This window comes from Strongylocentrotus purpuratus, unplaced genomic scaffold (assembly GCF_000002235.5).
Source record: "Strongylocentrotus purpuratus isolate Spur 01 unplaced genomic scaffold, Spur_5.0 spur5_scaffold_2, whole genome shotgun sequence".
Classification (NCBI taxonomy): Eukaryota; Metazoa; Echinodermata; class Echinoidea; order Camarodonta; family Strongylocentrotidae; genus Strongylocentrotus; species Strongylocentrotus purpuratus.
In genome coordinates, this window is record NW_022145605.1 from 10,586,727 (window position 1) to 10,614,139 (window position 27,413).

General features: G+C 37.5%; 2 protein-coding genes across 8 annotated transcripts in view; both read left to right on the forward strand.

Moving 5' to 3' along the window:
* The window catches only part of LOC578834 (RIMS-binding protein 2), a 96,508-nt gene extending 85,703 nt beyond the window's left edge, over nt 1–10,805 (forward strand). For 6 of the 7 annotated variants that reach the window (XM_030991629.1, XM_030991630.1, XM_030991632.1 and 3 more), the window contains 8 exons: nt 243–416; nt 1,387–1,623; nt 2,472–2,661; nt 3,517–4,145; nt 4,411–4,603; nt 5,342–5,544; nt 6,014–6,166; nt 9,634–10,805. In XM_030991629.1, the coding sequence (XP_030847489.1) occupies nt 243–416; nt 1,387–1,623; nt 2,472–2,661; nt 3,517–4,145; nt 4,411–4,603; nt 5,342–5,544; nt 6,014–6,166; nt 9,634–9,837 (1,983 nt within the window). In that variant the 3' untranslated portion in view covers nt 9,838–10,805. Of the gene's footprint in view, nt 1–242; nt 417–1,386; nt 1,624–2,471; nt 2,662–3,516; nt 4,146–4,410; nt 4,604–5,341; nt 5,545–6,013; nt 6,167–7,886; nt 7,904–9,633 lie in introns of all 7 variants that reach the window. The other variant, XM_030991633.1, reaches the window with a different exon arrangement.
* Nucleotides 10,806–15,670: 4,865 nt separating this feature from the next.
* LOC578707 (SEC14-like protein 2) lies at nt 15,671–27,413 on the forward strand. Its single transcript, XM_030991636.1, has 12 exons — nt 15,671–16,093; nt 17,321–17,390; nt 18,121–18,164; nt 19,977–20,039; nt 20,617–20,710; nt 21,372–21,466; nt 21,890–21,988; nt 23,100–23,244; nt 24,697–24,803; nt 25,521–25,660; nt 26,370–26,521; nt 27,009–27,413. The coding sequence occupies exons 1-12, from the start codon at nt 16,040–16,042 to the stop codon at nt 27,146–27,148; spliced, it is 1,203 nt and encodes a 400-aa protein (XP_030847496.1). The 5' UTR covers nt 15,671–16,039; the 3' UTR covers nt 27,149–27,413.

The following is a 27,413-nucleotide window of genomic DNA, read 5'->3' on the forward strand; positions in this document are numbered from 1 at the left end:
TACTGATTGATACTAGATTATCTGCTTGGAGCCAGATGGGGTGTTAACTCATACCATCTAATTAACACAGAGTTAAAGCCCTTCTGGCTCTCAATAGAGGAAATCACCTTCGTACAATTATTAACACAAGTGATTTGAATTATGCGCATTTTAACTTTGTGTGGTGTGAATTAACAGTTTCAACGTACAGGTGACATGCAGTAAACTGACAGTACTTATTCTCCTTGATCTTATTCTTATAGGCAAAAGCAGCTATGTATGCTAATGCTGATGACGAGGATAGCTCTACTGGTAGTACAAGCAGAAGTCTCGGAGGAGGTCGGAGGTTGCCAGATGAAGAAAGCATGCAGAAAGGCAGCCCAAAGGGTGCTTTGAAAGCCGAGGGTTCTCCAAGAGAGGATGCTCTCCCTCTTAAGGTAGCTATCAATGATGATGATGCTGATGATGATGACAATGATGATGATGATAATGATGTAAATGCTGCTGATGATGACGTACAGGTGACATACAGTAAACTGACAGTACTTATTTTTGGCGGTAGTGGTGTGGTGGTGACGTTGGTGGACTTAATGATAATTATGCTGACAGTAATGGTGGTGAACTTGGGTCAACTTGCGCTCAGCTCTGGCAAGAGCTGCCTTCTTTCAAAGACAAGATATCTTGATGAGCCACAACATTGACCTTAGTTTGAGAAAGCGTCTAGTGAAGTCTCTAGTATGGAGTGTACTGTTGTATGGGGCTGAGACGTGGACACTCACTAAAAAGGACATGCAGCGATTGGAGGCGGTCGAAATGTGGTGCTGGCGCAAATTACTAGGTGTGTCTTGGAGGGACAGAGTTTCGAATGAAGAGGTGGTGCATCGAGCTCAAGAAAGGCGGGTGCTGATTCAAACGATTAGAGAGAGACAGAAGAAATGGCTTGGACACATAATGTGGCATGATGAGGGCTTGATGCTCAGAGTCTTAGAAGGTCGTATTCATGGAAAGAAGAAGAGGGGAAGACCTCGTAAAGGCTTTCTAGACGATGTAATCACACAATGTGGAGCAACAGGGTATGAAACGATGAAACGGTTGGCTCAAGACCGAAGAGAATTGAAGAGAAACTTGGAGAGAAACTTGGAGAGACACTTGATATAGAATTTTGAATGGGTCACTGAACCTGTCATAAACTGACAGATCACTATTGATGATAATGAATGGTGGTGATGATTTTATTATTAGTGATGAGGTGTCAGCGATGATTAAGTTATGGTAATTTGATTTATAGGAAATATGCTGCTGATGGAGATTGCTTTGCCAGTAAGGATGGTAACAAATGGCTATGAGGATCATGATTATTAAAGACACTTTTTAATGAACAAACACATCTTTTTTGCCTGCCAACAGCCCATCATGAAGACAGAAAAGTCAGGTACCTTCAGAGAATCGGACTATATGTCGGACAGCGACCGTTCAGAGCTCTCTGACATCCTGGAGGAAGTCGAGGAGGAGGTCTCAGAGTTTGGTAGTGCAAGCCTTCCCGGTCTTAGCGATAGCAGCGAAGGGTTGCGATCATCAGGGAGGAGGAGGATGAGAGGAGACGACGAGAAGAAAAAGGTCCAGGAGACACTTCAAGTACTGCAGGCAAGTTCCTTTCACTTATATCTTGTAACCTTCTGCAGGAATCCCAATTTTTCAGTCTTTCGCCTGATCTCACACCCTGTAAGTTAGCTGTCTTTCAGCCTTCTACCAATTGTATGCTGGCTAATGTGGTAAAAGCTACTGGTGTCCTTGCGCATTCATTTAAAGCCCCACTGCACTACTTATAGCTTCTTGTGCCCTCTACATGTATATAGCAAACAATGCCTAATCGGTGACCATTGGTCCCCCATGATCCCCTTTTTCTTAATTGAGAGCTGATTTAATGAGATAACCACCTGTCGGTGGCCATGGTGGGAGGTGTAATTCCTCCTGGCCAAACTAGTGCAGAGGGGCTTAACATGATCCTAGACACTATCAGGAAATTAACTTGAGTACAACGTTATTACCATCTTATATAATATTTTTGGGTGATATATGCTGTTAAGCCCTCTTGTTGGGTTGCATAGTGTCCATAGCTGATGCACTAGGACTATTTTATTTCATGATTGATGATTATCTGTGCTTGTGGTCTTATAAGTATGAGATGGAGATCTATTCAAGGTGCATAAAAACCTCTAGTTCTGAACCAAGCTCAATATATTTTCATCAAACAATTTCAAGAAAGTTTCATGTGATGTTTCAATGTTTCTAAAAAAATTCAACACTTCGTTTGATGATCGCACTGATTGGGTAATTTTTTAATGAAATTTATAAATTCTAAGCTGCAGCTATCAGTTTACTAAGAGTTCCACCGCAGCCACCCCAAAATTGTTCTTACCAGTTGATATGTTGTTGGAGATACAGTATTGTGTGCCATGACTGATAATAATCCTCCATTATTATATGAACAGTACAACACCAAGCCACAGCTAGACTTTGACACAGACCCAGAGGTGGAGTCGTTGAACAAACCGGACAAAGTGGTTCCTATACCCATCATACGATCTCAGAGGGACTATGAGAGAGAGACGGAACAATCCCCCCACAACCCAGTGGTAGAACCCGTGCCATGGAAACCAGCCAAAAAAGTACCGCAAATTGGTAGGTCAAAGGTTACCCTTCAACATGATTTTTATTTGATCAATTTATTTACCAACAGCAATACATTTCATACAATAATTTGACATATACAAGAATAGAAACTATTGGTTGTTAAAAGGGGCCAGATAATAGCACATGTGCTAGTCGAGCCTAACCCCTTAAACAGCTAAACAAAGTATTTTGGTACAAATCAGTTTAGAAAACGTAACAAAACAAAAAATAATGAATTTACTATTTCATTTGATACTTTATAAAAACAAGTTTACTCAACAATGTCTTACAATATAAAAACTAATAATGTAAAATATAAATTGTGTAAATATGCAGATTATTTAACTTGATATTTCATTCATGACTTGTTCAACAAATGACTTGTATCAGAATTCCGAAACCTTTTTCTAGACCTATTTTGGCCCTTATATTCTGGTAATTTTTTATAAAAGAGTGAAGGTTGTAATCACTTGACAGGGATCTTATTTTGAAGTATTGTTGGTGCAAATAGAACATGTGGTGACCAAATATTTTGCAACAATTGCTCTGTAAACTATTTCATTAAAGATATTGGGTTAGAATGAATGCTGAAATTGTATTTTAGGTTAGGGTTAGGGTTGGGGTAAGGGTTAAGTATTATAGTGTTTGGTCCAGGGTTGAAGTTTGAAATTTGGTTACTGTAGAATATTGACTGAAAAGTAATTGTCGCGAGAGCATATGGAACATGTACCATGTTTTCTACATTCCAAGAATTTCAAACTCAAACCAGTATATTATACATTACAACATTAAAAAGGTTATGTAATGATTTCATTGATTGTATTGTATTATTAAATCATGCTTGTATCATCTCATCTCTCGCAGAAATAACCAAAGATGCCAATAATGAACACTTAAAAGCAGCTTCTCGTAAAACAGACTTGTACAATCCTGAGAAAAGGACGGAAGTGATACGAACGAGCCCGGTCTCGTCTGCCTCAAACTCATTGCCAATGGCCGCACCGAGGTCGGACCCACGGGTTCAACCAAGGACACAGGGTCAAAGGTCAAACGCGCAATGGAACGCATCCTCGGAGGCGAGTAGTAATAGTGAGGTGGGAAGCTACGATAAAAACTATGACGCTAAGTCAAATAACGATAGGCATCACCATCAAGCAGATGGGAGGCCGCAGAGTGATTCAAGCAGTCATCGACGAAGCGATAGCAGCGACAGGAACCGCCACAGTCGACATAGCGACAGTCGTCACAGCGACAGTCTACGGACACCAGAGAGCAGCCTCAGCCTGCAGAGGTCATCGAGAGGGTCGCGGTCGGAGGAAACATTTGATGACGAGGAGGAGGAGGGATTCTCGGGAAGCGAACCTGAAGAGTTGTTTGATGATGGGACAATACGATATTTCATTGCCATATTTGATTACAACCCTGCTATCATGTCGCCTAATATTGACGGTGCTGAGGAGGAATTATTCTTGAAGGAAGGGGACCTCCTCAAGGTGACTTATTTTTATTGACGATTGTAATTTCTTTCTTTCTTTATGACCAACCAGTCGTAGGAATATGATTTCTAATTTTCAGTTTCATTTATAAATTTTTGAGGATAGTAGGCAAATTCCCCAATATATGTTGTAAGTTTTATGATAAAAGAAAAAACAGGAGTTTGCTCAATCATATATCTTACATCAATACACATGGGTTAAAAATTGTACATATATATTCCCACTTTGTTCCTTACTTATGGTCATGTTCTTCAATCTGTAGATCATCGGAGATAAAGACGCTGATGGGTTCTTCGTTGGTGAGATGAACGGTCGCCGTGGTTACGTGCCATGCAACATGGTGGAGGAGATTGAGGGTCCGGAGCAGACGCCCCTCGCCAAGAGAGGAGATACCTCACAGGGCCACGAGAGGTCGAGATTCAATGACAGTCTGAACACAACTGGTAGCAGTCAAGGTGAGATGTACTTAGTGTCTGAACACAATGTGGGTTTGATTCTTGTATGAACACAGTGGGACGTCCTCAGGGTGAGATTAATGACAGTCTGAACACAACTGGTAGCAGTCAAGCTAAGATTTAAAAGTCTTAACACAATGTTGTTTTAACACGGTGTCCATGCAATGGATAGTAGTTAGGGTGAGCTATTAATGACAGTCTGGTTTAAACCTTAATTTGTAATAAACCTCGAGGAATGTATTCTGGATATTTAGCCTCTATCTCAAAATCAGACAAAAGCCTTTGATCTAGTACATTCATACACATGGAAAATGTGTTCATATTAGCAACATATGAGATCCACATTCTACATTTGTGCATGTGCAATGTTCATAAAAATGTATGTGCTTTGAGATGTTATAATACTAGAAGATTGATTCATAATACATATATATTACATTTTTTCCCGTAACATGATATTAAAATTAATCGCTTCATTCTTTTAATTAAATGTAATGTAAATTTTTATTGTATAATTGTGTTAAGTGGGGGCACGCTACAAGAGTCCTATCTCGCACCCCGGGGCAACGTGTCTAACACGGCTGGTTGTAGCAACTACTCCGAAGATCAAGATACATTAATCTTGTTCTAAGGAGACAGGAACGAACGAACTAGAAGATTGAACAGCAATTTTTCCCCTTCCAATACAAACCCCTCATTTTTACTATGTTCCTCACTCCCTTACTACCCTCCCTCCAGTCAACATGTACGACAGCCTCCCTTCCAACGGGCAGCTGGTGCTTCCCAAGGAGGCATTGGCAACACCCCACCGTATGAGGGCGCTGTTTGACTACAACCCGCAGGAGCTGTCACCGAACCCCGACCTTGACGTGGAGCTGAGCTTTCGTCAGGGAGACAACCTGATGGTCTATGGAGAGATGGACGACGATGGCTTCTTTGTGGTGAGTGATGTGCAAGGATCAGTGCTGCATCCTGAAATCGGCAACAGTGTGCTTATTCATCTTCCAGAGAAACACGATGGCCCAAATTCACAAAGAAGGTTTGTCGACAAACCAAGATTTATGTACGTCATATGACACGTTTTGACGCGTTTTTTTACAAACCTGGTTTGTAAAAACGTGTCGAAATGCGTCATATGATGCATGAAAACCAAGGTTTGTCGACAAACCTCCTTTGTGAATTTGGGCCGATGTGTCTGTTTTGAGTTTGAACTCCATCATGGTTTGAATGAGCATGCACTGCGACTGTGAAATGGCCACCCCCCCCCCCCCCAAAGCAGTGCTACCGTACTGTTTGAGAGGTGGCCATTTTTCATGTACTAGTAAATGTAATTCGGAATTTCCCCTTCCTCACATTCATTCAATTTCACTTTGATAACATTTCACATAATTCTTTCTTTTTTCATTCCAGGGGGAGCTCCGAGGCAAGAGGGGTCTTGTGCCTTCCAACTTCCTGGAAGAAGTGTCAGACATCGACTCGAGCACGACGTCACGGTCCTACAGTCCTGCCTTCAATAGAAACAAAGAAAACAAACACCAATCGCAACAATCTACCAAAGACAAGGTATGTATGGTCTTGCCCCTTGAATAGGATGTTAAGTCAAAGGTTTTGTGTGAATATGCTTGTACCTGCACATAGAGCACCTATATGGAGCTTTACAGACAGATTTCATGTGTTGATTCTTCCCCTATGAAGCATCTACAGGTTGGGACATGATATCCTTTATTGTATGTCTAGAGCCAGAAGGGCCAAAAGCACTATGTGCACAATTGATGTATTGTGCTAGGTACTTTGTTTACTGTTTTACAGAATATGACCATGCAAAGATTTTTCCTTTATTTGAAAATTTGATGTGTTAGTTGTGGTTTATGAAAAAAATGAGAAATTATGCAAATTGAAAGACATCACAGTTTGGCGAGGTACAGTGTCCCTGAACTACCCCTACATTAGTTGTCTATATCATGGGTTTAGAAGCAAAAGGACATTTACTCTGCGTCTATAAGAATCTCACCGCCTTGTGGCTTCAAACAGATTATAGATACATACCGGTAGATAACGTATACTTTTAGTTGAGTACCTAAGTGAGACGTCACATCTATGGCTGGCTCCAATTCTGTCCCCTTTAATGTGTGTCCTTTTTGTCACTTTCCACTTTCTACTTGGGGGCTTATCCATCACCATTCAGCCTGGGTATGTGACGTCATCACTGAGGTGCTCTATTGTCTTGAGTAAGCAAAGCTAGACCCAAAAAATTGCAAACATGCTGCTTATCTCGAATGCAAAAAAGAAATGGAAAAAAAAAATAAAAAAAATAAAGGATGACATCTCAAAGCACTTTATATCTAGCAGAAAATCTGCTGTACCACTTACTACCATTATTATTCAGTGTTGCTTGTATTGGCCAAGCTCTGTTCGATGTAGATGTTCATTCATTCACGTTACAGTTATTTATAGTCCCATGAACTCCTTCCTGTTTGTGTTAATTCTATTTTTTCCCATGTTCCATCTTGCAGCTTCGATTTTTGTTGCTTCCTTGGATCAAATCTAGTATTTCCCAAGTTTGATATTTTACTTGCTTTCATAATGAAATCCACTTTGCACCAGTATCATTATTTTTTTTTTTTGCCTGTGTATGTACTTGTAGGGGCATTTGTAAAATTAATTTCAGTCATCATTATTGACTTCAATTTTGTTTTTGTTTTTTGTTGGGGGGGGGGGGGGTGGGAGTACTTTTCTTCCTTAAGTTGTCATATTCATTTGCATTACATCTTTAGTATTATCTCTCATTTTTGTATAACCATTTTTAGTGATCACATTTCGATTGCTTTATTATTCCGTTTCATTTGTATTACTTTTTTTTCTCTTATCCTCAAGCGAGGTTTTTATTTCCATAATTTCAATACATTTACATTAATAACTCAATTCTTTTATCTTACCAAACTTAGTTGTCATATTTCAAAAGCTCTACCAACTTTAGTCAGCTCATTATATCTGTATCCCTTGCATGCATGGAGGATGACTAGAAAAGTACATTTTTTTTGTTATTGGGTGACTTTTCCAGATAGTGTCTGTTGTCCATGCCTTAAATCTTGACTTTTCAGTTACAAACCATTTGTAGAGTATACAGACTTATTTCCCATGAGGTATTGTTCAGTTTAGTTTAAGCTTGAACTGGCCAACACATCCTGAAAAGAAAGACTATTCCTTGCATGAACATTTTATCCCTTACTTGCTACTTCATGTTTTTCTTGCATCCATGGCAATCCTGCATGTTTACATGTAGCATTCTTCAAAGCATTGGTAAGGCATGTGTGTGGTTTAGTTTGATGTGCTTGTTGTGTCTTTTGCTCTGAGTTGATTTTTCTCTCTGCCCTTTAATCCATGTAAGCTTAAGAGATGTGTTGTACTTACATTTCATTGGAAAAAATATGTATGATATTGTATATTATCTAAAACCAAATTAAGCAATTTATTGATAATTAAATATTTCAATTTCCTTTTTAAACTTAACAACAGACAGCATTAAATATAATGAGAATTAAGTGAATTCTCAAATTGATAATTCTTCCAAAAGTTATCTAATTTTGCAGATTTATTTTGATAACTGTGAGGTTGAAATAACTGCAATTTTTCCACCCTTTGGTTTCCCTGTTGATGTGTTTTTATGAAATCAAAATTTAGAAATGTAAGTTTTTTTTACCACTTTCAGCTTTGGCACATATATCTACCGGGTACATTAAATTAGTAAGATACTTGGGTCTGAAAGAAATTGTTGTGAGCAGTTTCAAAGGTATTTGGGTATTTCACATGAGGCTGCCAAAGGTTTTTTTTCTTCTTAAATATTATTACAATTTCAGTATTGTAGATGGTGAAAAGAAAGTGTTTTTCCTGATGTGAAAAGCAATTGCATGATTGGTATCCTAACCCCCGTTTGTCATATCACTGGTGGAGTAAATGGAAGGGGGAAGGGGAAGGGGGCACAACCCATTGCCCCTGTAAAATCCATCCTGGCATACAAGTTTATAGAAGAAAAATGTGCCCTTTCCCCTTTATTGTTTGTTTGTACGTTTGTCAATATTTTTTGCAAAATTGTCCCCCGCCCCTAACAAAACAAAAATTTAGAACCACCACTATAGAGTTCTGATAATATCGCTGTGCACAAAATAACACACATAATGTTTCTCTAATTTGAAGCAGTTTGCTAATCTTACATGATTTGTTTTGTTTTTGTTATTCAGTAGCTAAAATGACCCCTTTAGCATTCTTTATGTTATATTTGAGGTATCAAAATATTAGGAAATAATCAAAAAGTAAATTTATGAAAAACTCATACCTGAATCATTAATGTATCAAGGCTTGCTAATTTTAGTTGTTGGGGGATGGCAAATAGAATTGAATGGATGAACTGATGTGTTTTGTGTGAGGGATTGATAAAACAAAAACCACTAACAGTAAGAAGTGTACTGAGAAAAAATTTGTTTGTACATTTTTAGGCTTTTGATTGGGAAATGGGTATTCATAAAGCCTTATCTTATTGACTATAATGATAATAATAATAAGATATTTGTATACCGCAAATTGCAAATTTGCCTCTAAGCGGATTAGAAGAAAATAGCTGATACCAGTAAGTAAAGGAAACAGAAATTGCATTACAAATTACATCAATTCAGTTACCATTAAAACTTTGCAAATGTACATAATTACAAATCACTTACAACCAAAATACAAATAGTCCATAAATTAATAGTATCCTACGTTAATCTACAAAAAATAAAAGGCTATGGTACCAAATTCTCTCATTCCTTCCTCTTCTTCCTATTCAGTACAGTTCACCTTGGGGATTTAGTTGTACTGTTGGCTTAATAGATGATTAAGGTTAAATAAATGTTAAAACTTTAATTTTGGGCCCTGAAACAAACTTTACAATTCTCAACACAATGGACTATTAACTCTAGGACCGATTAGATGTAGGACTCTCAAAGGACCCCCATTCTATTCATCCCAATCCATTTTTCTTCCTGTTGATGCAGTACGCAGTCCCAGCCCAGCAGCAGGAGAACGGCGAAGCGCAGTACCACGGGAGTGAGGTGACGCCCGTCATCTCCGACACGGCGGAACAGACGTCCATAACGTCCACGCCTGAACACTCCAAGAAGAAGAAAGGGCTGCTCTCAAAGGGCAAGGCACTCTTCAAGAAACTGGGAAGCTCTGATAACAAGCAAAAACATAAATGATCCGAGGAAGTGTCAATGATGAAGGAATTGCCGTCTTGGTGATAGCTCAGGCAACATGTGGAGCGATCTGAAGGTCGGAGGCCATGAACAACCGGAGGGGATACCCCTGGTTTCCATGTCCGTACACAACAGTGATGACCGTCTTGCAGGGTGTAGGATCTAGCCTTCAAGTTGAACCCTTTCAGGTCTTCAGTTGACATCCTCCAATGACAGATGCTGATGATTTCCAAGTCCAAACACCACAGGAAATAAGGTGTGCTTGCCTTGATGGCTAACACTCCTGAAGAACGTGGGGGTACCCAGGATTAAGGTGTTCGGACAGAAGGGTTCCAGATCTCATTCAAAGCAGTTGTCAAATGACTCGGTATGGAGAGAAAATGATGCCATTGTCCAGATGTTGAAGGAAAGACTACTTATCTGGTATGAAGTACTCTTTAATATACAGGAAAGAGAGACTGCTAAAACTAGGAAAAGTACTAGAGTTGTTGCAAGAGAGGCCATTTTCAATTCTGAAGAATTTCTGGCTCTCTAAGATGAAATTATTCTTGGACATTCTCACAGGGTTGTCTGCTTGATAAGCAGGTGATGAAAATGTGCCAAAATTTAAGAGAAAAGCTCATCATAGAAGTTTTTGAAACTTTTGTACCAAACAATCTTTAGATATTAGGGCAATCCTGAGACAGATACACATACATATATGTACTTTTGAAATGCTAGCAGCTGTGATATGGTTGTAACTAGAAAGATGTAGAGAGAGGGAGAGGGGGATAGCATGAGGGAGAGAGGGAGAAAGAGAGAGAGAGAGAGAGAGAGAGAGAGAGAGAGGGAGACGTGGGATTATAATAGGTAAAGAATATAAGACTTAAAACAATCATTCTACATCAAGATCTTACTTTTGTCTGTTTCTCTTTCTATCTAAATATTCATTATATCTATCTGTCTCTGTCTCTCTCTCTCTCTCTCTCTCTCTCTCTCTGTATGTCTGTCTTTCTCTGTCTCTCATTTTCTTTCTCTCTCTCTCTCTCTCTCACTCTCTCTCTCTCTCTAACTATCTAACTCTCTCTCTCTCTTCTCTCTCTCTCTCTCTCTCTCTCTCTCTCTCTCACTCTATCTCTATCTCGGATCATTTGAACATACAAATCAAAAGGTGCTTGGCATTATTTCTTAAGGTATAAGAAGTTTTTCTCCATGTAATTATCATGATGTGTAAGAAATTGAAAGGTATGTTTTGTAGTCAATGAAACTATGTACTTTATATCGTAGAAAAATCTTGTATTACAAAAATTCAAAGAAACAAATAATCAACTCAAAAGCGTTATTTTTCATGTAGCGATGCAGTGTATCTCAGTTGTTCCAAAAGCTGTTGATCGAAAGCATGCACAATTAAATTTAGAAAGATGATCAGCATTTCGCACTGCTATTCAAATTTCTTTGTCTGTAGTTTTCCAGTCAGATATGATATGAGTTTTGCTATGAAAATGCTGGCCTTTCTATGCAGGTTTCCTTTATGTGGAGGCGTATCAAGTTAAAAAGTGTTCCACATTTACAGTACGTAGCATCCCGCCATAGATTATGTTCAATATGTACTTGCATACATGTAATTCAAAGATACAGTAGATTTATACATGTATTTAGGAACAAAATCATGTTAGCAGAATTATGTGTAGATACTCTCTCTCTCTCTCTCTCTCTCTCTCTCTCTCTCTCTCTCTCTCTCTTTGGTGGAGTTTTAGAGAGCAATATATATATATATATATTTTCTGTGTGTAATTAATGGGTTGGAGTCATTACTAAGATACGACCATGAATTGTCTGTTGTTAAAATTAAGTGAAGCTTAATTTAATACAAAGGTTAGAAATAGTTGCAAAGGGTTTAATTATTTTTTAGACAATGACAGATTGAATTAAAGCAGGTGCATGTAGATGATCTGCAAAGTGCATATTGTTTCTTGGTTTGAAATAAAGTGAAATTGTACCAACAATCATGGAGACGTCATTAATTCTTGCCATTTTAACTTCCAAACGGATCACCACTTTGATGTATTGCCTATCATGTTGGTCTAATCCATGTATTATTTGCCGGAATCTGGACGGAGGAGAAACATTAATACATTCCTGTGATACTTTGTGTGTACTGTACTAATTAACAAGCATTCCAATGTAACGTACTGCCATGAATGATAATTATGCCAATCGCTTCATGGATATCATGAGGATAATTATGAAGGAGGGTATCGTAAACTGTTGAGAGCTCTGTGTAAGGTGTATGAGTGAATGCCCTTTTTAGCTCTTAGTAGGCAAAGTAATGAGTTTAATACATGTAGTTGTAGTAATCATCATTAACCATAGATAGAATATTTAATAGAATGTTTAATAGAATGTTAAAATGTTTTTATTTAATTCATCTCTAGCTTTGTAGCTCCTCTTGGATTAATGATACTTGGACAGCAGTGGATACTGACTTAAAGTGAAAGAAAAAATGACGTTTTGAAAACAGTCATAGTGATTGTGAAAGTCAAGGTATTTTGTTAAGAGCATGCAAACGGATTAGGGAATTACCCTTTTGACGAAGGTGCCTAAAACACCTCATGCTAGGGTCAATGGAAAATGTGTGTCATGATAAACCATATTCAGTGGTTTGAAAATCTGCTTGCCAGGGTCTAAAGTGGAAGAAAATTAGAGGAAAATTACTGGGGCTTGTAAAGGAGGCATTGAAAGTGTGTAATCTGCAAACTAAAGTGAATGTACTAGTAATCAATGAAATAAAAGCTGCGATTTGAGGTACATGTAGATGTAGAAGCATTATCCAGATTGTTATTTTGAATGCCACGATTATTATTTTATCCTGATAAGTTTGTCTTCCTATTAGAAGTTTATATGTGTGTATCACCAGCCTTTCCAAGTGATAAAAAATGAGATGTAGTTTTCATATATTTATGCCATGCAAAGTGTATGCGAAGAAGTGTATAAATATATGTACATATGTAAATGATAAATTAACTAGATGTGTATATATTGCATTGTAATATAGAGACTACAATTTTTACGTTCTTCTTATTTTCCGTTTCTACTTTCATCTTCAAATGCCTTGTTGTACAAACATATGATGTGGAAGAGTTCAGTTTTATTTTACATATTTATAAACGTTACGGCTCACAAAAACCTTGTTTATTTCATTTTTATCTTTCTGTTCTTTTTGCAACTTGTGCTATTGTTTTAGGATCACATTGTAGTGAAAGAGAAAATTTGGCACATCTCAAAATGGCAAGGTTATTATGAAAATTTTCATAATGTTGATTGGATACCAAATGTGTGCGGAACAATACTTACCGGTAGTATATTAAGAGACATCTTCCTTTACAATTTGCACAAAAATATGGGAAGGGGAAGATGGTGATTTCCTCATTAACAAACCATGAACCATTTTTCCCCATCAATTTCATGTAGGTCTGCTGTCCAAGTTTGCCTTTGATTTGGACATGTAAGATTAATGGTGATTATTTGAAATATTAGAATAGAGATTGCTTGAGAACCTCCATAAGAGAACACTTTATATTCAAAGAAAAACAAAACTTATTTGTTCTAATGAGCTATTAAACCAGTAATGTGGGTATTTTCAATAGTATTTAAGACGATAGCATTGGTTTTGATATAATTTAATCCACTTGAATACAATCTTATTCCACTTTTCCAGCAATTTTAGTATAAGGACCAATACGATATGGATTTTAGATAACAAATTCAGTGCTTTCAATATTTCTGCAACTAATGGCATTATTTGTTTGTTCTTCACGTTTCGTTCATCCCATCCTTCCTCATATGATCATTCCGTTGTTAAACTATCACTCATCAGGGCCCTGTTTCATGAAAGTTGTTATCAAGTACAGACATTATGTGACAGTTTTGCTCACAGCTGATCAAAGGCAAGGGTTTTAGTAGCTTGTAACAGCTATTGTAACTTGTCATTGATCATAAACTTGTATGAAACAGGGTCTGGGACCCGTTTCACAAAGCCTTTTTTCAATGACAAATGACAAAATTCAGTGACAAAACTGCTGATAACCAATCAGAAGCAAGGATTTCACTGATGACAAGTTTTGTGAAACAGGGTCCTGGTCTCGGTCATAATCAAACATGATATTTTGCATTGAAAGCTGTTGATGAATTGTCTACAATGGAACTTGCACATTTCATTATTCACAACTTATTTGTCATTTATATTTTACAGGTGCTATAGAGAATGTATACAGTATCCAATCCAATGTTTGAATTTTTTTTGTAGTGATTTGTTTTGTGCTACTTGTATATTAAGTTTTCTCTTTGCTGTGGTACTTTATAATATTTGTTTTGTTCCTTTTTTTTTTTTTTTTGCTTTTCATTTGTCTTATCTTTCATTCTTTCTCGGTCATTTTTAATAACTTTTCGGTTGGGGGGGGGGGTAGAATGTGTATCAACTACAACAATCTCTGCAAGTGAAATGCTTCAGTTACTATGTTGGACTGGATACATGTCATCGAAAATCAGAAATAAATTTGCTTGTTTTGTGTGCTATTTCATGAACTGATCCACGGAAGGGTAACACATTACAGAATAAAAGTAAAACATTAGTGATTTTTTTCTATAGAAATAGGAAAAGTGTGGATTGAATATCTTTATGAAATATCAATCATGTGCTGGATATGATTATATCTGTTGGCTGGACAGAATATGTTCCTTTTTTTATAAAGTACATGTACATGTGTGTGTACTTCTTTGTCTCTTGTATCATGGCTTTTTTCAACAAATCAACAAATGATTTATTTAATGAATATAAATCTGAAATGAATCCTGAGCATTTGTTTGTGTCTTTATTTGAATGAGTGATGTTTTTAACATTTCTCCATGGTTTGGATGTGCATGGTGATGTGAGCATGGAATGGATGAATATGAGAGATAAATAAATGATTGAATATGAGAGATTAGTAAATGATTATATAACATTTATATCGAAAAGAGGAGAAAAATTAATGGGGACAGGTATTTGATTCAGAACACAACAATACCATCGTGCCTCACAGATTAAATTACAAACCAGTCAAAAAAAATCCTTGAAATCCAGTCATGAATTAATAATGGCATCATTAACGCCCAAGGTCCCGTCTTACAAAGAGTTGATATCAATCGATTCGCAACCATGTACATAAGAGATAGGAGACTGCAACTTGCGATTGATTGGAGGACTGACGATTGATTTGGATCAATCGCAACTCTTTGTAAGACGGGGCCCAGGTTTACTTATTTCATAAATTTCTTTGAAAGATAATTTGATGAAATATCATTAGTGGACTTTCCCGGCAATTTTCAGTGTGATATAAGTTGAATATGAGAAATGGTAACTGGGGTTGGTGGTGATGGAGTGATTGACTGGGAGGGGGGGGGGGGGGGGGGGGGGGGGCGGGGCTCGTTCCTAGATACATTTCAGCGGGCATTTTCATATTTCTATATCTCTTCTATGTCTCTGCCCTCCTCCCTCTCCCTCTCTCTCTCTCTCTCTCTCTCTCTCCCTTTCACACAAACACACACACACCCTATATTGCTTGAAATAACATACGTAAAGGTACATTTCTTTGAGGATTTTTGTCTGTGTTTGACTGTCAATCATAGACATAATGTATGGCATGTGGTTTTGAACAAGAGTCGAGTATAGAAACAAAATATAGAAGAATCAACTTACATTTATTTCAATGTTTAAATAATGACTGACATCAATGACAATCTTGATTGATCTTTGTAGACTATTGTAGTTTTTACAATCTCTCTCTCTCTCTCTCTCTCTCTCTCTCTCTCTCTATTTTACCCGTACCCTAATCAAGACGCAAGGTTATCAAGTCGTTATCTCATTAAGACCTTGCACCATGAGCGTCCCTGGACGGTGTGTGCGCTCTATAAGTTTGCACTATTATCATTATTATTATTATTACATGCACAAACTGGACTTTGAGCTTCCGCGCTTGACACTTCACAATAATATATTTACCCCTTGCACTCTTTGCTTATTCAATAATTAAAATCTGTGCAGCTTAGCTCAAATTGATCACCGCTGTGTGTTGACTAGCATACAGTGGCAATACGTTCTGTCAGACGGTGAATTAGACCCGCAGTATCTTCTGGATAGACACGTGTAAACATACATGTTTGATTTGCATTTAATCAATTTATCAAGATGAGTGGGCAGCCGGGCCAGCTGACCGACAAACAAAAAGAGAAGCTTTCTAAGGTAAGTTCAGATATATTAAGCTACTAGTAACTATTTTGTTTTGACTTGATCATGAAATCAAAATAACAAAATCCTCACTTATTCGTATCAAACGAATCATTTAGTATCATTAACTAGCCGCCGATCGAAAATTCGGACAGCGTTCAGCAAGATAGAAAAAAAATATGAGATTCACTGATATTTCACCGTCTGCTAAAAGCCGGAAGCGGATTAACTTATTAACACATACTTCAACGTAATCTTAAAGCACTTGTATTTTGTGTATTATTAATTAATCAATATTGTAGTTATTTGGGTACCACGAGGAAGAACGGATCAACTTTGTAGGCTGATCTAAAGCGCGGGATTCCTCGATCCTCATGTTATTTTTTTGTCTAGAATATTCCATGTAAACTATGTTAGTGTTTTGTTTCTTTATATGTTATTATTTTTGTATTTCATTTTTTTATGATCGTAAATATAACCAACCAACCAACCAACGATTTATTGTATATTACTAAATTACAAGGGGAAACTGCAGACTGAGATCCACCCTTGCTGAGGGGGGGGGGGGGGGGGGGTGCCTGAGGTAGTGGATTCCCTAATTATTGAGGGAACAGTCTAGCAATGAATCCCGTCTTTGTGATAGATCGACCCCTTTATTTTATACCACCTCAGGACAACTACCCCAGACAGTGTCCCCCAACAAATATAACCCATGCAACTTCCCCTTAGGACAACTATACACTCTAGGATAATTACCCCCAGACCACTTCATTTAGAATCCTTTCATGGGGTTTTTAGAGGCATAAAATGTCTAGGGGAGTGTTTCACAAAGACTAACTTTAAGTTGGACTTAACTATGGCAGGCCGTTCATGCCACTGTTTCCTCTCACCATTATAATCTTTAGATAATATATTTTCCTTCAATAATAATTATCAAAAAATGTAAATTCTATAGATTTGTGATCATGATTTGTACGTCCCTTAAAAAACCAATGTCAGTAAACAGGGAGAGCAAATGGTGGCATGAACAGACAAGTCCAACTTAAAGTTGATTTAAGTCTTTGTGAAACAGTCTCCTAGGCTAGGAGTGTTGTTTGTCACAGACTCACAGAGGTATACGTTATTGTAGAAAGTAGTTTTTAGGAAGAATTTTCAGAGTAATTGACATGATATCGTAGTACGTGTCCGGTGTGATTCTCATGAGAGCAAAAAAAAACGTGTTTTCATCTTCCTCCATTATAGTTCAAAGACAACTTGAAAGATGTCCTCCTGCCCAAACACGATGACGTCATCCTTCTTAAATTTCTCAAAGGTGGGTCAAATTTGTGAAAAGACAACGATTAACAAACGCGACAGAAACTTTTACAGGATTATGAAAACATTTGAATGTAGACGTTCGAATTTTAAAGTTTAGTTAAACTCTTTTCAATTTATGTTATTTCATCTACACTATACAACTCACAACAATAACAAATATGCGGTACGCGAATTCTTCAGCTATAGATTTCAATCATTTGTACTAAATATGATAACAGAATAGAAATTGGACAAAAGTCCGACTAAGCCTGTAAATGTTTGCTCGGGCCATCAATTTATAGATATTATATTTTGTACGTGATTTTTTTCAATTAGAGCAAGACGAAAGGCTTTAGTATGTCTGTTTTCGTTACAACTTTTACAACTGGATTATATAAAATGAGTCAAACAGACCCAATATAAAAGAAGAAATAAAGGAGAGAACAAAGGGTGGAGCAAAAATATATATCTTTAAAGGGTGTCGATATTATTTTTGTGAAACATTTTAGAGGAAAGTCTTTAAAAAAAAATGGACCTAGGCATCAGTCTTTCTGCAAAATGTGTAGAAGAAAAAACACGTAAAATTTGCATCTTGATGGTGCTTCTTTTGAGACAGATACGAGTTAAAATTAAACCTCTATACCTCAGTGTATCCTTTGTAAGTTTTCGGTTACAAAACATATTTGTTTTCATCATATTGATGTAAATTCACACGGCATTAATTTTTTCATTGAATTTGTTTGCAGCAAGGAGGTTTGACTTGAAGAAATCTGAGGACATGTTCAGGAAGGTAATATGACAGTGTTAGTTAGTTTGTTTGTTTAATATCGGACATCATTATTAGGCCTAAAAAAAAAGGATGTTGTATGGCCCTTTTGGTGCCAAAACATAGGTCGGTCGGTCGGAAATTATTTTTTAAAAACTTTTTTTCTTCTTTTTTCTCCCTCTTTGGGCTGATATTTCTCAGTTTTGAATGCTTTAATCATATGCTTTAATACACTTTTTTTCTTAAAAATTGGTAAAAAAATAATAACTTTTTTAAAAAGCCGCCCGTTGGTTTCAAGATTTATGGGTCGGTCGCAAAGGGCAATACAACATCTTGTTTTTTGTAAGGCCTTATTGTAATCGTCGCCATCGTCACGTATAACATGATTACAGTAATAAGACCAATTTTAATAACGATACTAATCCGTTCTCATATATCGCATTACACATTACGATCTAACATTCCTATACGCTTTCAAAGAGCTTTGGAAATAATTATAACCTACCTAGCTTCAGCTCCAGCGGCTGCTATCAGCGCACAGTGTATTTCAACGAATAATCCTACCAGCAGGGATGTGTCAGTTAGGTACTCAATTTACCCCACCGTTTGGGTGGAGTGTGGCAAATTTAGATTAGCGTATTGCCAAAGAACGTTAGTATAGTAGTAGGGATTCGAACCCCGTACCATGTGGTTAACCGTTCGGAGGCTTGTTTGCTGGACCACAACACCTCTAAGATATACCAGCGTATCTCACATTACTTTCACTGTGACAGTGGAATTTAAAATGAGAGTTGTACCATCTACAGGCAGAAACGGGTTTCTTTATTAATCGTGACACATTCCTCAGCTGAGCAAATTAGCGGGCTAAATACAATCATGCATCGTCCAAACACTTTCCTATATGCCATCTGATCAAAGTCTCTCCTGCCAACTAAAATCAGGCCATCTCAATCGACCAAAAGCAAAAACAAATGATTGATCAGCTGAATTTTGCACGATAAGAAATTAGGGATTTTATTTAATGAAAATAAATGAAAATTAGTATTTGTTTGCACAGTAGTATATAATGGCTATATCCATGATCTTAGAAACGTTAGTATTTCAAAACTCTATTTTAATTTTAAAAAAATATGTATGTACCTTACAGAGAGAAGAGGGTAGCGAGAGGGATGTGTGGTTTATATATATATATATATATATATAGGGAGAAAGAGATATATTTTACTAAAGGCGTCATTAGAGGGACATTTGGAATGAAAAAAAAAATCATTAAGTAGACATTGTCATTAGGAGGACAATTCGGTGTCCTCTTAACGTTTCTTACGTTAAATTTCTTATAGAAGGCCCAATTTTGTTATATATATCTCTCTCTATTTATGTAATTTTACTAAAGGCGTCATTGGAGGGACATTTGGAGTGAAAAAATGAGTCATTAAGTAGACATTAGGGTAAGGGCTAGGTTTAGGGTTAGGTTTAGGGTTAGGTTTTAGGGTTAGGGTTAGGGTTAAGGTTAGGGTTAGGGTTAGGATTTTTATGATGTCCACTCAATGTACCATGTAGGGTTATATATATATATATATATATATATAGAGAGAGAGAGAGAGAGAGAGAGAGAGAGAGAGAGAGGCCACTTCATATTAATGATTGTTCTTAATACCATCTTGAGTTACTGCTACGTGAGCTATTTTCATATAGACCTTTATCATTAATTATGTCGTCAGTGCAATAGATAGCAGACAAGGACATTGTTTATCTAGAGCGGCTAACCATCGTTTCCTTTATCTTTGATTCTTCCTGTCTGTATGATTTCTATTCAAATACTTGACTTTTTCAAAGGATCTAAAATGGAGAGAAGAAAACAAAGTCGACACAATGATGGACTGGTTCAAAGTACCAGAGGTGAGTGATAAGGAAACATAATTTCTGATTGTCATGATTATTTGTAAAACGACGCGATCGCAAAGGCTTTCACGATTTTTTTGGGGGTGACAAACTGCATAGCCCTTTGAGGTCTACCAGAAGAAGAAGAAGAAGAAGAATTAAAGGGTAAATTCAATACTGCATTGTGTATTCCTTATAAATCATGTTCGGATTGCATAATACGTCATCCTAATGTTGGCACATTTAAATAATTATATTTAATGGACAAAGCTTTTGTTATTGCTCAGAGTTTGATTTTTCGAAAGTCTTAAATTGTCATCCGGTTATTCAAAAAGGTCAAAGTTGTCATAATGATTGATTTTGAATAAAAATTATGACAGAAAGCAGAAGGAAAGACGAGCAATCGATATGGAAAACAAACTTAAACAGGAGAAGAAATCCGCATTACTGCAGAAGTTCAAAACATTTCGGCATTTCAAGATGAAACGAACATTTAAATATAACCTCTAATATTTAAGCATTAACAAATATGTACACTAATTGTCATTCCTATTGCTAATTAAATTTAACTAAACCCTATTACCTCTATGTTCAGGTTTTCAAAAAGTACTGGGCCGGTGGCGTCAGCGGATTGGACAAGGAGGGTCACGCGGTGTACTTTGCTGATTTTGGGAACCTAGATCCAAAGGGTATGAATACAGACAAAATGTGTGTAGAATACGCACACATTATATCAGATTAGAAAATAAATCAACGCTTTTATCTGATACATGCTGGTGCGAGCAAACAATGGGTAAAACATCAATTTGTTTAAATGTGTGCTCTAAAATGTATTTGAATGAAGCTACTGTTTTTATGATGGTGAAATAATGGAAACATCTTGACTGAATCTCCTTTGGTTAGAGTAAGTGATAAATATTTTGCAAAATTTATTTAAGCAACACAGAGAATAATGTTATCTCTGTATATGCTGTGATTATTTTATGTTAACGCAATACATATGACTCGGAACGTTGTGAATTAGCAACCCAGTTAAATTGTTTACTCTGTTTCTTTTTACCGTTGATCCGATGACATCTAGCTACCCGAACCATAAAACAGTATCCTTCTTCGTAGCCCATATGCTCTAACCATGAAGCTACGACATAGCTTTGGATCGTATAGAACTCAATAGTCACTCGCAGTACGATAGAGATCCCCCAAACAAGTACACACGTCCACATCCACACACCCACCCCCTCCTTCCGTAGACATCCCTATTGGCGTCTTAGTAAAACATCTCTCAGTGTAGCGAAATAAACACAACAACGCCTGTTTTTCTAATAATTCGATGACTTTGGTCGTACACAGGACTCATGTATTCGGCGAAGGTAAGCGACATCCTGAAGACCAACCTCTATTACATGGAAGAGCTCATGAAACAACAGAAAGATATGTCGACGGAGGTAAGTCACGTGATCAAAGTAGATCAGTCGATACGAAGAGTGAAGATAATGAAATAAAGAGTCCTTGAACACGAGGGTGACCGGGTGTGTGTTCGTGTGTGTGTGTGGGTGTGTGTGCGTGTGTGTGTGTGTGTTAGGGGACGGGGGTTGAATTTAATTGTTGTTAGGTAGGGCAAGCCGTAATGTTTGTCCTACCTAGCAACAACTAATGCGTGGGTTTGTTGACTTGGTGATTCTTCTCTGGATTACAAAGACATCAAACAAAGGATCACCTATAAAAGCAACTTCAGTCGCCTTTTGAAATGTGCAAACATTACAATGACTATTTGATCATCTGAACATGATTTCTGTGGGTCATACAAGAAGGTATTTGAGTTGATTTCTCGAAAGTTTTAACGATTATGTTTAATTATATTTTGACAGAAATATGGACATTCGATAGAGGGCGTCGTAGCAGTGATTGATCTGGAGAAGCTCAGTATACATCATCTGTGGAAGCCAGGTATGGACGTCCTTCAGAAGGTAATATGTCTTTGGGTTCTTTTGAGATGGTTGGAGTCCGGGCACTTCCACACATCACATGCAATTATCTAATTGCAGATGCAATCCAGGCCACTTAGCAACCTTACCGTATTGATTTCACTTGGAATAACTGCCGATATTGATGTAGCTTTATAATATACAGCATTTCATGTGTAGAATTTAGTGCTATATATTAGTTTTTGTGACGCACTGCGGTCACAATTTAGACACAGGATTTGAGAAACTTTCATCACGATTAAAATGTGAACACTTTTGCCCGAATTCACAAAGGAGGTTTGTCGACAAACCTATGTTTATGTGCGTCATGACGCGTTTCGATGCGTTTCAGACCAACGTTCAGACAGACGGGCCACTGTGTTTGAATCGTTGGGGTGGACATTTTAGACACTCCTCTTGAAACGTACAGGAATGCACTTGACTTTTGGGGAGTCATACTTGGGATCATCAATTCGTTTGGAGTGAAACCCACACTAGAAAAGAGTAATTCAATCACTACTTTGGAAAGGATTTCCATTATAATATAGAAAGGATTTCTACTACTACTTTGGAAAGGATTTCTATTATAATTTAGAGTGGATTTAGCACCAAAGGAAGTGATCGCTAATTTAGGCCTAGCTCCTTAAAATGTGCACTGCCACTTATCTGCATTATGAGAGTATATAGGTGTCTATTTTCCTGGTAATCAATACGGATGATAATTTTGAGTTATATATTCCAGTGGGGTGTTTCACAAAGATCTAAAGTCGAACTGATCTCTAAGTTGGACTTAATAATTATGGAAAGCCATTAGTATCTTTGAAAATATTTGATAGTTAATTTAAAAGGCATAAAATGTTGATTCAAATCAATCATATTTTCTATTATCAAGGAGATCTCATGTTCTTGATGTGGAATTTATGAAAAGTCTAAAATACTTGGATTTTTGCTTTTGAATATATTTTATTTTAAGATTACAAACGGCTCTCCATAGTTTTTAAGCACAACTTATATTTAAGTTCGACTTAGGATCTTTGTGAAAGAACCCCAGATCATGAAAACCAAGTTGACGTGTGGCTTTGTTTTTCTTGGCGGGCTTTTTTGTCATTACCAGGTATCTGTGATTATGGAGCAGCACTACCCAGAAGCCATCTACCGGCTGTACGTGGTGCAAGCACCCAAGATCTTCCCCATCGCTTTCTCCCTCATCAAGCCCTTCTTGAGAGAGGACACGAGGAAGAAAATTCAAGTTCTAGGGAGTATGTCACGTGACGCACGTCTCCATTTTGCAATAATAGCATCAGTCGTTAGAATGATTATATAGAACTCACACCAACTTGCTGTATTTGATTTTATCATCGTTTGTTTAAACCTCTCCACCAGAACGTCTCATGGCACAATATTTTTGTATTTCATACAAACTGAAATGAAGTATGAGCAAATGCGTTTATTTCCTCATCGAGGCTCTTCGAATGTGCTCTATGTGTTGACAAATATAATCATGTTTGACATAATTTCCGCGTCAGGTCAACTGCAAAACGGAACATCAAACCATAATTAGAGCTCTAATTATATCTGACTTATAGCAGCATGTCTAACTAAATTATCAAATGTATTTGTTTTTCTTATCATGATGGATAAGCGTGTACCGATTATATTAAACAAAAATATAGAAGAAGGTAAAGTGAGAGAAAGAAGTAGAAAAGGTAAGGGGAACTTTAGTAGGGAGTAAATTGATGACGTACGAACAATAAGGCTAAATAAGTTGCCTGCAGTACGCTTTAAGTTATCCGTTTGCATAAAGCTAATGCCATAATAAAACTTTCTCGCGAAAAGATTGTATACTGTCGCCTCTTTAACTTTTGACGCATCAATAATATCAGATATGAGCAGGCGCGTAGCCAGGGGGGGGGGGGGCGGTGGGGGCGGTCGCCCCCCCCCCCAAAACGCCGGCCAAAAAAAAAGAGAGAGAAAGAGGAGAAGAAAAAAAAGAGGACGTAGGAAGAAAAAGGGAAAAGGAGTCGAGAACGGTACAACGAATCATCAAAGCTTCCGCGCTTCGCGCGGGAAGGAGGGAACTGAGGAATTTAGGATTAAGAATCGTCTTCTTTCTCTTATAATTTAATGAAACGTCAAAACTTCGCACGAGAGGGGGGGGGGGGAGACAGAATTCAGACAAAGATTAAGAGTCGAGAAAGGTACAACGAATGGTCTTCTTTCTCTAATAATTTGATAAAACGTCAAAGCTTCACGTGAGAGGGGGGAGGGACTAAATTCAGACAAGGATTATGAGTCGAGAAAAGAACAACGAATCGTCTTCTTTCAAAGCTTTCGCGCGGGAGGGGGACTGAATACAGATAAGGATTATGAGTCGGGAAATTAGGTACAACGAATCGTCTCTTTTCTCTAATAGTTTAATGAAACGTCAAAGCTTCGCGTGAGAGGGGGGAGGGACTGAATTCAGACAAGGATTATGAGTCGAGAAAGGTACAACGAATCGTCTTCTTTCAAAGCTTCCGCGCTTCGCGCGGGAGGGGGGAAAGTCCCCCCTCCCTGCACCCACCCCCCTAGGGAGCGCGCTTCGCGCGCTCTGTAAGTGATTCGCACGCTTCGCGTGCTCATTACCGCCCCCCCTAAAATGAAATCCTGGCTACGCGCTTGGATATGAGCCTGTCTCTCCTTTTCTTACTTTGATTGTTTTTTCTCTGCAGATAACTGGAAGGAGGTATTGACGAAGCAGATAGATCTTGATCAGCTGCCGGCACACTGGGGAGGAACTAAGACAGATCCCGATGGTGATACTAAGTGTGAAACGCTGGTAGGTTACTTTTGCTTTTGGGATCACTAAAAATAGGAATTTAAAGTTATAATGTAGAGCCTATATCAACTAATCTGTTTTAGCGTAATGCTATGTTAAGAGCGAGAAGAAACGGTATGACAAGAAAATGAATAATAAGTGCTCACGAAGGTTTCTTGGGGAGATGGAAGATGAGTTTGTGGGCTTGAAAAAATGGAGGAGGTTAAGGGGAATAGGTGAGACGAACAGAGCATCATCTTCGTGAACAAATGAAACATTATCGGGTCACATTTCAGTTGAGCGTTAAGCTGTTAGCCTCAGAATGTAATTCTTGTTCAATACGTTCCTTCGTGGGAGAACTTATTCAGGGAGGGTCCCGTTTTCTTTCTTGCTTGTGGGTGTGGGATGGCATATGAAGGGCGTACGATTATTCCTGTCATACGCTATCATTAATTAAAACAAAAACAGCAATGGATTCGGTGATATTCGATCACAGGTTAAAACTTAAATCCCGTCTGTATATTACTAATTTGGTCAGGGGAGATTAGACCACCCTGCAATTTCATTTTCACTGGTGGTTATCTCATCAAATCAGCTCTCAATTAACATAAGAAAAAGGGGATCATGGGGAACCAACATGCACCGATTAGGCATTGTTTTCTATATAGAGGGCGCAAGTAGATATAAGTAGTGCAGATGGGCTTTAATGCGTGGAATTTCCCATCTATCTGTGCCCAGATCAAGCCAGGAGGTAAGGTACCCGAATTATTCTACCTCAAGGACCGTAAGCCGCCCCATACCCACACAGATCGTGAGGTATCAAGAGGAGGCAATCTGGAATTCGAGTACGTCGTCACCAAACCAGACAGTGTATTCAGGTCTGTATTCATTTGAATGTTATTTTATCCTTCGATCGTTTTACTTCAGAAAAATTATTCAATCAGCAGATCTCATTTTATGAAATATGGTGGGATAAGCACCTCCAGGAAGATAAAATTCTATTCATTCTGTTTAACCAGTCGATGTTTTCATAATTATAGTTCAAAGGTACGAATATCGATTAGCTTGCAAGCTATTATCTGGTTCCTTTTATGCTGTTATGTTATCGCATACAAATACTCTTTATACTTCTGTTATGTATTTATTATTTGATAGTAGATGTCAAGTTCAAAGAAATGATATTAATATGATGATTAAAAACAGGGGCCGGCCGTGGAACTGCAACTTGTGACAGCCTATACAATCAGAATGTAGCCCTAACTCTGGTTGAAAGGCAGGATGATGAACATACCTGAGATAACATCAGAGTCATGATAAAAGGGAAAAAAAGAAATGCGAAAAATAATGAAAAACACGGGAAGGAGAAGCGGGAAAATATCGAAATTAGTGATAATGATTTAAACAGTAATTGTAGAAAACGAGGAAAACAGAAGACTGACGAATTCAAGAAAAGATGATCAGCCAATAGGAATACTTAATTAGCCATCTTCTATAGTACTGTTGTAATCTGCATTTAAAGAAAGAGTCTGTTAATGCACAATAATCTGGACATTAAGTTGAAGTCTCGCTTTTTGTTTGCAATCGAAGGTACGAATTCCGGACAGAATCCAGTGAAATCAAATTCGGCTTCGATCGCGTGGACACGAAGGGTAAGAAGACGGCCATTTTGAAACTGGAGAAATACAACAGTCACATGGTACCTGAGAACGGTGAAATCATGATTACTGAACCTGGAACATGTAAGTTTGGAAAAACAAATTTGTTAAACAGAATTTCAATGCCCTTGAATAGTTTTTCTAGTGCCCAAAAACTATTTCACCAGATATAAAGTCATATAAAGCAGTATATGCACACTAATAATTGTTAACTTTTTTCGTCCTTAAGGATAAGTAATTGAGAGATAAACACGTTAACCATTTGAAAGGAACCAAATACATGCAATTGCATAAAACTTGTTGACGGATGGCGGTCTAAACATCAACAACTTCTCCTGACAATGTTGTTAAAAACTGGTATTGAGTAACGTAGGCCTACCGGATAATTAATTTTATCAGATTCTTCGTGAACAAAAATAACACTGTGTAACGATAAATGTGAAATATGATTTAAAAATTAACCGAACACCCATCTCCCTGCCGAAGTCAAACTAATGTATTTTAGAATGTATCTCTCCTTCCATTGTTTTAACATGCTAATATGCTTCTCTTTTTTTAATGTCTTTTGCAGATGCGGCAAAGTTCGACAATGAAAGCTGGACCAAACCTAAAAAGCTCTCCTATTGGCTGGAGCTACTGGAACCCAGTGACGTAGATCCAGACTTTCAGGAGATGGGCGAGGAGTTTTCCAAAATCGATCTTAACGATTAGATCAATACATCATCGTTATTATCTTTCAGATGGATCGGTATTCATGCCCAAACACTACCCAATTGCATTTCTAAAATGGGAACTATATAATTTGGTTGTGTGTTCAAATTTTAGCAATAGGTGATGATCAAGTTTGACACGTTAGAGGGTATACCTACATCATCTAGACACAAACTTATAAACATACGTGTATTTGCATGGCACATTTTAAAAGGAAATGCATATAAAATAATATCCTAACAGTTTTGGGGGTGCTATACTACAT

Bases quoted from the DNA above. Each gene is read 5' to 3' on its own strand.
- LOC578707 (XM_030991636.1), top strand. From the start codon at position 16,040: ATGAGTGGGCAGCCGGGCCAGCTGACCGACAAACAAAAAGAGAAGCTT. The intron at 17,391-18,120 runs GTGGGTCAAATT...ATTTGTTTGCAG, and splicing joins CCTTCTTAAATTTCTCAAAG to CAAGGAGGTTTGACTTGAAG. The intron at 20,711-21,371 runs GTATGAATACAG...GGTCGTACACAG, and splicing joins TGGGAACCTAGATCCAAAGG to GACTCATGTATTCGGCGAAG.